Source organism: Labeo rohita, chromosome 22 (genome assembly GCF_022985175.1).
Source record: "Labeo rohita strain BAU-BD-2019 chromosome 22, IGBB_LRoh.1.0, whole genome shotgun sequence".
NCBI classification, from domain to species: Eukaryota; Metazoa; Chordata; class Actinopteri; order Cypriniformes; family Cyprinidae; genus Labeo; species Labeo rohita.
The window spans coordinates 11,056,193-11,068,692 of NC_066890.1; the positions used below are offsets into that span (position 1 = coordinate 11,056,193).

The 12,500-nt window shown below is 34.0% G+C and overlaps 1 protein-coding gene across 1 annotated transcript in view; it reads right to left on the reverse strand.

Annotated features, from left to right (window-relative positions):
* The window catches only part of ppp1r2 (protein phosphatase 1, regulatory (inhibitor) subunit 2), a 24,574-nt gene that overhangs the window by 8,477 nt on the left and 3,597 nt on the right, over positions 1-12,500 (reverse strand). Inside the window, exons 2-3 of the mRNA XM_051095030.1 lie at positions 4,438-4,545; positions 3,830-3,913 (exon numbers count right to left, since the gene is read on the reverse strand). Coding sequence (XP_050950987.1) covers positions 3,830-3,913; positions 4,438-4,545 — 192 coding nt within the window. The remainder of the gene's footprint in view (positions 1-3,829; positions 3,914-4,437; positions 4,546-12,500) is intronic.

The window sequence follows — 12,500 nt, forward strand, 5'->3', positions numbered from 1 at the left end:
CAATGGTAGCTGTGTTGTTCTAAAGGAATAGTTCACCTAATAATAAAAATTCAAAATCAAACAGTGACAGATCAACAACATCACAGCACACAGTTTTTTGTGCATCATGCCATTATGCCATGACACAAGCTCCAAAACAGTGTTGGGGGTAATGCATTAAAAGTAACGTAATCGGATTACTTTTTTTAAGTAACTAATAAAGTAACACATTACTATAAAATTTACAACAAAAATATCTTTTTCAATTACATAAAGCAAGCAACCAACACTGCTCCAATGAGGTTTGATTTTATTGTCTGTAAATTGAGCTCTTTATAATTTACATTGGTTGATATAAATGTGTGGCCACCTGTACTATTTCTCTATGAACTTTTACAGCCGAAATGCAGTCATTTCAATAAAAATCTGAAGAAAAAAAAAATCCTACAAAGATTTTGCAACAGGTTCAAGGCTTTTTATGTGTATTTGCCATGTTGACCAACAGAAAGCTGCATGGTTTGAAAGTGAGTAGTGTTGGGTAAGTTACATTCAAAAAGTAATCAATTATTAATTACATCATCAATATTGTATTTAAATTACTTTACTAATTACGGCAACACAGGCAAACACATAATATCCTTTCTAAATAAGCTAACTGTTCATTGCAACTTCAAAATAAAAGTTTAAAAATAGTGTAAAAGTGTAAAAACAGGCCGTTGGCACCTCTGCTGGCCTTAGATATAGTACATAATGTACATACGTTATGAGTATATTAGTACATTTTGTATTTTAACATGTTTTGTTCAATGAAGCCATATAATTACTTCCTTTGATATTTTATTTGGATCAATTATTGCCTCATTGCTATTGTATTTGTATTTTACATCATTTTATTAATCGTCTGATTACTCAATTTCCAAAATAATCATTAGTGACAGTTTTAAAATAAAGTATAAATGGACAACAGAGTTGCAAATTTAGCCTAAATTTTACTAGCTAGTATGGAGCAAAATGATTTTATCTATCTATCTATCTACAAACTTATTTATTATAATTATTGAGTTTGAAAATGTACAAATCATGTGGTAAGAGTTGTACACATAATAGACCCCTATATTACACTAAGTATTACTTTTTTTGATAATTAACTAGTTCTGTGCAACAATTAATCGAGATTAATCACATCCAAAATAAAAGTTTTGTTTACATACTATATGTGTGTACTGTGCATATTTATTATGTATATGTAAATGCGCACACGTACAGTGTATATTTTGGAAAATATTTACATTTATTAACATGTATATATTTTTATTGACAGAATTAATATTACATACAAATACATTTATTATAAACATTTTTTCTCAAATATGTCAATGCATTGTATTTATATAAACATAATAAATATGCATACTACACACACTTATGTATACAAAAACTTTTATTTTGGATGCGATTAATCGGAATTAAACGTTGCACAGCAGTAAAATTAACCAAACAGCACTTTTAAAGGTTATTTGTAATTAATAATACAAAGTAATTAATCCTACAAAGATTTTGCAACAGGTTCTTTCAATTTTAGTCAAACATAGAATAGTTAAGCGTTTTAGAAACAACTGTATTACTTTTTATAAAAAAAATTTAACCTTCTTTGGTTAACAAACAGAATTACTCCGCTAAATATGTGAATAACAAAAAAGCTTAAGAAAAGTTAAACATTACATTTCAGTTTGCCAAAATGTTCAATTTGCCAAGATGTTCATTTTAAAGTAGACTCTTAAAGCTTTCCATAGACATTTCTTATGTCTCTGTTTCAAGTATTCGCTTTAATATTTCTGTTCATATTTGTGGTGCGTAGAAAGTTGCTCATGGAGAACAAGATGGCAGAAAGCACACCCTGTATGTTTATTTTACAAAAGCACAATGTTTTGTTGTTATAGTCAAAGCACACAAAAAGTAGGCCCGTTTTAGATTCAATTGATTTTATTCTTGTCTTACAGACATTCAATTTTATCTTTCGACAGTAAATTTAGATTTCAAATTCAATATTGATTTGATAACCGTTGAAATTATTTACATCATGTAACGCAAGTAAATGTAATTAAATTACCTAAGAACAGAAATCCTTTACTTTACTTTTTCAGTGGATAAGTAATTTAATGAAGTTACTTAGTAACACGTTACACCCAACACTGGTGAATACTGCCAATGTTTTTTTTTTTTTTCCCCATTAACCACTTAAATTTTATTCAGTTAATCATACAAAAGGCATATATCTTTTCAGAAGACTTCATAATTCATTAATAACAAAGCACCTGGTGTGTCTATAACATATTTTAAGAAAGGCACTTTAAAAATGTGACATGCATATTATGGTGCTAAAACTGTAAAATGCAATGCAATGGTCAATGATCTTCATCTGTAGATCTAAAAAAATAGCATATTTAATTATATATATATATATATATATATATGTATATATATAAAGGCCAACAGAAAGCTGCCTGCCCATGAAATTTCTCTAATTTCTGTGCATTTATTATTGTAATTAGCAGATTTTTTACATAAATACTGCTCAAAAATACAACTTCTCTTAAGTTTTAAAATGTATTGTGAAAAATATCCAAAATATAAGTTGTAAAATCATGGAAAATGCTCAGATGTTTACAGTATGCTAAACACACCCTTATTAATCAAAGTTTCTGTCAGCTGTGGTTTGCTGGTTGTGGATCAATATGTGTGCCATTACGAGCCAATTCACTGACACGCTTCTTTGTATATCAGAAGCACATGGCATTTTTGGAAACACTGAAACGACAGCATGTTTGAGTCAAACTCTAAACAGAAACAGTCAGCAGGGCTCGACAATAAGGCCTGCCCAATGGCCCAGGGCCAGCATGAAAGACGATCAGGACAGTTGACGAATTTGTCACTGGCCCGATCAGGCCACTGCTGCGTCATCACAAAAGTTGCGTCACTTGCATGTTTCTTTATGCCATTTTCTTTTCATCCTCTGTATCCTGCTGTTCTATAAGCGCCATCTGCTGGCAGAGTGTGAATCTGCGTTCTCATTTATTAGTTTCATTTGTATCTTTGTTATATATATATATATATATTCAACTGTGCCATTTATACAGAACATAATTTTCTTTAACCAGAGGGATAATAAAGAAAAAGTTACTTGAATTATGTTGTAGTTACATTTTTGAGTTGACTAGTTAAAAATAGCGCAAAAAATAAATTATTTCAGTATTTTAATTTTTTGCCATATCGCCCAGCCCTTGAGCCCTGAGTAAGACAGAAGATGCTGGACACTGTTGCTGCCCGCTGATCCGCCTGTAGGCTGTGACGTGACATCTGTTCGGACTTCTGGTTATTCATGTATCGTTAACTAGATTGAACTAACAGGGCGGCAGGAAACCAAAAATAATAAAAATGCTCTGTTTTCACAGCTGTTGTATCTTAATGAGCTTTTTCCTCCATCTGAGAATGCTGTGAATCCACCGAGGTCAAAACAGACTTGACTGACGTCACAAGTACGTGGCAGGAAAACACAAAGGCATTGCTTTTTGAAATCTATTTTGCTGTATTTCTGCTTGACTTTCAAACTGACCAAGCACCAACCCAAGAGATGCATGCTTTGAGCTATTCTGACAAACTACGGCCTGACAAAATACTAAATATAAACGTTTGTTATTATTTAAAGTAAACTGAGATCATGTGGATGGACTGCAGGTGGATAGTCATACAAATTTTAGAGCTTAAAACATGGGTACATGCAAAAACATTTCAAGTAATCCCTCCACTACCATTCCATCCATATCAGAGATTGCAATCATGCATCACTTACTTCTTAGCGAGGTCATCTCCGGGTAGGACTGTGTTCCCGTCCGAATCGCTGAGCGCCCCTTCATCCTCGTCATCGCCGAGCATCCTAAGAAGGACAGGAGATTTTTGGCCGATAGCCCGAAGGGAGAAAGACAGCATGACCTTTTCCGCAAATTTGCCCTGTCATATTGAGTTGCACCCTCAGTGCTGCTCTTGTATTTTGCAGACAGGGCAGTAACATATCCAGAGAGTAGAGCAATGCTTTGAACCACCCATATTCACAATTCAAAGAGCCTCAGCAAGCGATCGGATCTTTAAACAATTACTCTTCTTCTAACTGTAGCTGTCAAATCTATAGCTTATCGTCCACGTGGACTCACTTACACACAAGTCCTGACTACTCCAAAAAGAAATTTACAGTTTATTTTATTTTCCTAAATTAATGTTTTGCTCATTTAATCACTCTTTAGAAAATTCACTCAATCCAATTTGCTCTAACAAGCACATTTTCATTTTCCCATTAGATGCAATAGGGGCAACTTTACTCCTGAATCCGGTAGCACAATTGATATTTATACATGTTTAGTTTAAACACCATTCATGGTATTTTTTTGTGTGTGTGTTGCTTACCTATGGTATGGCGTGCTGGGCTCGTCTATCTTCATCAGCCCATAGTCCTTATCCGCAGGGTGATATGTGGCCAAAATGTTCATTTCATCCCATTTCTGTGACTTCTTCCTATAAGAACGGGTAGAAACACAGAGTTTAACATACAATTATAGATAAAGCTATTAGCCCTGATGCACATATTCCCTCTGAGATCTGCTAACATTAAACGAAGGAGTCTGCCCCACTTTGAAACTTTATGAAGTACTTTGGAAACAGCGGACACAAAAAATAGCACCAAGTGGCATACATTGCCAAATATACCAAGCCTTTAGTGGCGTAAATGATAAGACTGGCAGACAAGACCGTCTTTTATGTCTCAAGTCAGTGTTTCTCAATACACTGAATGCTATCATGCTACAGTGCTACACGAGTGCAGTTTTGTACTGCAAAGCACAAAGTACAAATAATGTCAATCGACTATGCATAATTATATGGCCAATACAGGCACGAAAAGTCAACGTGAGATGTTTACCTAAGGAGGGTCATTCAAGAAATAAAAAAAAAAAAAAAACATTTTCTTTGGAACAAGCACTGATAATTTGTTAATTAGAATCAAAATAAATGGAAACAATGTCAACTTTATGTTCACTTTAAAAGTAAATTGATACAAATCTTTCACATTTTAGCCATATTATAAATTACTCTACCAGTGTTGTTACTCTTTACTAAAACTAATACTTTTTTGTTAATTTAATCAAATATAAAAGTTAAGTTAAAAAACAACAACAACAACAACAACAACAACACAAAAATTTGTTTTCTTGGCAACTCACTAAAATAAAATAAGTTTAAGCTGAAGTACAATAATTACTTAAAACTAAAATAAATATAAGAGCTTAACTGAAATAGGGCCATGGAACCAGAAGTCCCCTGCTCATTTTTTTATTTATTTTTTTTATTTTGCTAATATTTATTCTGAAGAAATATACACATGTATAGTGATGAAAGTCAAAATATTAAATGTCATGGATGAATATTTACTGAATAATCCACTATTTTGTAGACAGGGGTCAAAGGGGGATAGAGGGAAACAAGATACAATTCTAATTTCAACATTATTTCTTCTTCTGACATTGATTTTTTTTAAATAAACTAGTATCAGCTGTATATAAAGTGACCAACATTTGGTTTTTGACCACTGAAAATGAGTTTATCAACTAGAACATAAAAATCATATTGTGATATGTTTTATTTCTTGAATTATAGGCACAAAAACTTCAGAAAAAGAATATTTATGGCACTCAGACAGATATGTTCAATGCAGTTGTCTTGACAGAAGAAAACGAGATACATCTCTAGTTTCAACATTATTTCTTCTTCAGACATTGTTCTTTAAATAAACTAAGTATTAGCTGCATACAAAGTGACCAACATTTGGTTTTCGACCACTAAAAATTTGTAAAATTCAACAATCTGGACATGGAGCCTCATTGAGATCCCCATATCTCTGGGACTGAATGATGTAGGGCCTTGAAAATTAAGATTTCAAAAAAAAGTTTATTAACAACTAGAATCTAAAATCATATTGCGATATCTTTAATACTTCTTGAGTTATAGGCATGCAAACACTGGAAAAATAATATGTATGGCACTCAGACAGGTATGTTTAGTGCAGTTGTTTTGACAGAAGGAAATGAGACACCTCTCTAGTTTCAACATCATTTGTTCTTCAGACATTCCTCATTAAAAGAAAAGAAATACAATTTTTTCGCAAACTGACACATTTGTTTTTTCACCACTAAAAATGTGTACATTTTAACAATTTACTGGAGCCATATTTAAATGTCATTTTAGTGGGACAGAATTACGTAGGGTCTTAAAAATATTGAGTTACAGGCATGCAAACTTTGGAGATAAACTTATATAGTGCTGTTTCCCCATTTTTGAATGGACACCATTGGCACATAATGTAACAAAGATTGCTAAAGTCAATTTAGACAATAAAGAATTTACTAATCGACTTACCAATCTCTGTGTAAAAATAACATTACGAAAGTAATTTTTACCCCCCTGCAACTTGACTCTAAAACTCAGGTGAAAATTGCTATTTTGACCTCCCTCTACAAAATAGCAAATTACTCAGTAAATATTCATCCATGACATTTAATATTTTGGCTTTCATCACTATATATGTTTATCTTTCTTCAGAAAAAAATATTAGCAAAATCAAAAAATTAAGCCGAGGAACTTTTTGAAATTTAGCTGATTTGACACGGAATGACCCAATAGTTAAATAAGAGTCAAATGGTGTAGAACTGCTAAAAATTTAACTTAAATTAAAATTAGAACTAAAAGTATAAAAATAAAACCCAACTTAAAAAATTAAAAATACTTAAATAATTGATAATACTAAAATAACACTGGTAACTACACTCTTGGTGCCAACCTCCCTCTAGAAATGATTGGTTTCCTCACTGATCCATTCAAGGATGTGCATCTATGACGTAGACAGATTCGTATATGAAATATAAAATATAAGTCAAAGCATTAAAGCAAGCTACAGAATGACCTCAATTAATCAATTATGGTTCAATCAACACTTAATGCAATGGGTTACAACACTTCATGCAGGTTAAACTCTGACACATGCTACAGAATCGCAACTAAACGTTCTTTCTGTGTTCTATAGTCTGATGAAAATCCTACAAATGCATTTGGTGACATGAACACAGTAGACTGGACCTCTAATGCTTCTGCAGTAGCAGTCAAATGCGCCAATCCACATGGAAGAAGAACAGTTACACAACCAGCGTTTGGATGAGCCACTGCGTTACGAAGCAAGTGTGGAAATCCACTCAAACCCAATTTAAAAAGACAATTTTTAACTATAGCATTTTAAAGAACTGCGTTTGGACAAAAGGATTATTTTTTGGGTCTCTTTTTAGGCAAAATGCAATCAGTGCATGATTTACCATCCATCATGGACAGAAAGATGATCATAAAGAGGGGCCGAGGACTAGTTGAGTAATGCTAATCTCTTCAGAATGAATGTTCATGTCCCTCCCTAAATAATCAAGAGATTACTTTCATTCATGTTAGAGGCAGAGGCCTCGTCAATGCCGAACAGAGGTTTATTCTGCATCACATGGGAGCTTACAGTGCACTGTTGAATGTAGTAGAGTTCAAGGTTTTTCTCAACAGGACCATTGGTTAGAAAAACAGTACATGAGCGAGCAGCCTGCTCATGTGCTTGTTCTCCTTATTAGGAGAACAAGCACAATACAATACGAGGAACCGAGTGCTGCAGAAGTTTATAATTCAAACGCTGTTTTATCACCATGGGAAAAGGTCCTGGAAAAACAACAGTTCAGGTTCAAAAAATATATACTAGATGGTACAGGATATCCCTGTAAAGTAACAAAAAACTATTGTTAAGAAAATAATGCACTCATACATACAGGATAAAGATGGACATGCAGAGTTGTTTCTTTAAGGAGTTCTAAGGGAGTAGAGTCAATGCAAAGTTGCTTAGGGAATATTTTTAAACAACTGTCAAAAGTTTGAATAGAGCATGCCTACTTAAATACTAAAATTTTGATTTGTAACTCATTGCACACTGTTTGTGCTGTAGACATGAATGATATCTCAAATCATGCTGTTTGTTGAGATGGTTGCTGTTTACATACTGCTTGCCTGTTGCATGATAAAACTGAAAAATCCCACAGACTTGCACTGAAGGAGGGAGCCGTGCCATATCTGAGACCAAAATATCAGAGCCTTGGGGCTTTGCCAGTAAACGAAATGCCCTAGCAACCGCATAACGCACCAGAAGCACTTAGAACACCTTAACAAAAGCCCTGGCAACCACACACACTCCAGCATTGTGGAGAGGACTGAGCACAATCAAACACCATTCACAGTTTCTTCGTGATATGTAAAACTCTAGTTTATTATACATACAAAGTGGTTTTATAGAGTTCAATTAAACATTTCTAAGAAATCATTTGGTATTTCAAACTAAATTGATCAAAATAAATAAAGCAACATTTTGGAAGAACCAACCAATATTGGAAAAACCAATATGCTATGAACTATGAATGATAGCAATATTGTCCTTTTAGAGTTGCTTTACAGCATATTTTGGGTTTTCTCATATTTGATGAAGTTTGCATCATTGATTCTGTTACTTTTCTTTTTTAAAATGAAACATCTACAAACATAAAAACATATAATGGGACCCTATAATTTCTGCGTCTCGAAAAAGCACGGACGGAATCGCAGAAACCAGTCATAAAAATTGAATGTACTGTATAATGTCATGGAATTTGCCAAAGTTTGGATGAATGAATTAAAAGTTGGTCAGTACACTTAAATCAAAATGTGATATGGACTAGTGACTGAATATTAAGCCGCAAAAATACTATTTGAATTCGAATCCTGCATGTTCTATGTCTCTGTGTGAATGAATGGCGCAGACGCACCATTTTTGTTTACTACACACATACTGAAACGCACGTGACGCTGCCAGTGTTTCCAACCTCTGCCGCCTCGATATGAGTACATGAACACATAAACAATGCTCTGAGAGTCACTTCATGAGCATTTCACTGTTTCATTTGAGAGAAGCTCTTGTCATTACAAGTGCTGTGCAACGATTAATCGTGATCAATTGCATCCAAATCAGTTTTTGTTTACTGTGATGTATACTGTGTATTATGTACAGCAGGTAAAATAAGTATTGAACACGTCACCCGGTAAATATATTTCTAAAGTTGCTGTTGACATGAAAGTTTCAGCAGATATCAATAACAACCCAAGGAAACCATACATACAAATAAAACAAAACAAATAATTTCAGAAGTTATTAGTAATAAAATGGAATGACATGGGGGGGGGGAGTATTGAACTACTGAAATTTATTTAATACTAGAAACAAGTCGCATACGTCGTTTAGGAGTCTTCAAATCTTGAAGGTTCTGTGGGGCTCTTTTATGAACTTTGATATTTAGGTCTTATTTCTACTGGATTCAAGTCAGGTGATTTGCTGGGCCATTCTAGCAGCTTAATTTTATTTTTCTGAAACCAACTGACAGTTTCCTTGGCTGTGTTTGGGATCATTGTCTTGCTGTAATGTCCAGCCTTGTTTCATCTTCATCATCATCCTGGTACTGTAGGTGTTGGGAATGAACCAGCTAATATTAATTTCCAGTGACAAGGGGCAGGATTGCTAATTACTGACAGATTTCAGCTGGTGTCTTGACTTTCCATGACCTTTTGCACCTCCCTTTCTTCATGTGTTCAATACTTTTTCCCTGTGTCATTCCATTTTATTACACATAACTTAATTTCTGAACTTATTTGTTTTGTTTGCTTTGTATGTATGGATTAATTGGGTTGTTACCGACATCTGTTGAAAATTTATAAATACATTTACTGAGAAAAATGGTGACATGGTCAATACTTAAACGCTGTATACAAATATACACACATACAGTCATGGCCAAAAATATCGGCACCCTTGCAATTCTGTCAGAAACTTGTTCCAATTGCAAATGTTGAGGTATTCACATGCAAAAAACAGAGAAGAAAGTCAAAACTTGATCAAATTTCACAAAGAACTCAAAAATGGACTGGACAAAATTATTGGCACCTTTTCAAAATTGTAAGAAATAATTGCTTTTCAAGCATGTGATGCTCCTGTAATTTGTATTTAGACACACCTGTGGCAAGTAACAGATGTGGGCAATATAGTAATCACACTTGCAGCCAGTTAAAATGGAGAAAAGTTGACTCAACCTGTGTGTTGTGTGTCACACTGAGCATGGAGAAAAGAAAGAAGTGTAAAGAGGTGGATGTGTATTTGAGAGAAAAAATTGTGGAAAAACACAGACAATCTCAAGGCTACAAGTCCATCTCCAGAGATCTTAATGTTCCTGTGTCCACTGTGCACAATATCATCAAGAGGTTTACAGCCCATGGCACTGTAGATAACCTCCCTGGAAGTGGATGGAAGAGCAAAATTAATGAAAAATTACAACAAAGGATTGTTCGAATGGTGAATAACGAATCCCAATTAACTTCCAAACAAATTCAAGCTGATCTGCAGACACAGGGTACAACAGTGTCAGGAGGACACCACTGCTGACACAAAGGCATAAAAAGGCAAGACTGGAGTTTGCCAAAACTTATGTGACAAAAACCACAATCCTTCTGGGAGAATGTACTGTGGACAGATGAGACAAAAGTAGAGCTTCTTGGTAAAGGACATCATGGCACTGTTTACAGAAAAAGAAATGAGGCCTTCAAAGAAAAGAACACAGTCCACAGTCAAACATGGTGGAGGTTCAAAGATGTTTTGAGGTTGCTTTGCTGCTTCTGGCACTGGATGCCTTGACTGTGTGAACAGTATTATGAAATTTGATGATTACCAAAGAATTTTGTGGCGCAACAGTGGCCAGTGTCAGAAAGCATGGGTGCCGATATTTTTGGCCATGACTGTACAGTATATATTTTGAAAATATTAACATGTATTTACATGTTTATATTTTTATTGATATAATTAATATGAATATTACTAATATTAATAATTAATACATAAACATAACCTTTTTCTCAAATATATCCATGCATGTTTGTGTATTTATGTATACATAAATACACACAGTACACACACATTATGTAAACAAAAACTTTATTTTAACTTTTAGACACGATTAATCGTTGCACAGTACTAGCACTCATATCATATACACACAGAAACTTAAAGGAAACTTACAAGAAACTCAAAGCAACCCATACAAATAATAAAAGTTAGGTTTTAACGTGAAGAAACTGTAACAGAAATGTATTACTTAATGTAAAGATAGTACTACTACTAATAAATGGTATTAGTAGCAGTACTATCTTTACATTAAGTAATATATTTCTGTCATTAAATCATTAGCATCATTAAACATTACTCCTTAAGGAACATTTACTAGAAAAATTTACCAGAAAAATGTAAATACACAACACAGTATTTCTGGGGGGAAAAAAAGAGATGCTTTTGATTATTAAAATTCAATAAAATCATTCAAATAGAATCCAGAAAATCAATGGAAAGCAGAATCTGATCAAAATAAAACTAAATTTGAGGGGGAAAAAATAAAATGTATTTCATAGGGGCCTTAAAATGTAATTTTTGTTAAACATTTAAAGGGGTCAGTCAGATGCCCATTTTCCACAAGTTGATTTGATTTTTTAGGGTCTTAATGAAAAGTCTATAATATACTCTGGTTAAAAATTCTCAGTGGTTGTGTAAAACAACACCCTTTTTACCTTGCCAAAATCAGCTCTGAAAAAAAGTCAACCCATTCTGAGGGAATGTTCCTTTAAATGCAAATGAGCTCTGCTCGCCCCGCCCCTCTCTTCTCTCTGTGGAGTGACGAGCCTGTTTATTTCAGCCGCATTTAGCGCGTTTAGCAGCAAAACTTGCTAAATGGCACGTTATTAGTAAAGATGATTGCAGAGATTCATAAAAAAACACTTATACACACTTCTGCTGTAGGTGAAGCTGGATCACGAATGATTTGCGCGAACACAGATGCAATTATGTAGATGGGGAGGCGCATTCCCTTCACAAACAAACATAATCTACTGCATCTTCAGCAGCTCAGATGTCGGGAGTAAATGACGACCACTATGTTCATTATTACATCCAGCAATACAACACCTCAATCGCTCAATCAGAGATATTCTTGTCTAACTTACATCCCTGCTCTGACATCGAAACAATGGAGGTCTGACTGTTACAGCTGATCTGATTTAAGACGCTCATGTCAATCAACTATCTTGGGAGCGGCCTCTGTTGGTGTGACGCCATCTGAGAATGGCTCAATTTGAAGGGGATATTATTTTTACAGACATGGCAGAAAACATGGCAGAAAAGCTGGGAGGTTTTAAAAGAGTACTAAGGGAATTATACAAATGAATATATGAACAAACTAATGAACTAATGAACTAATTAAATGAATGTACCTCATAGTTCTGTCTTCAGAAAAACTTCAATTTTCATTTTCACTCCATGTCACACCTAATAAAGAGTT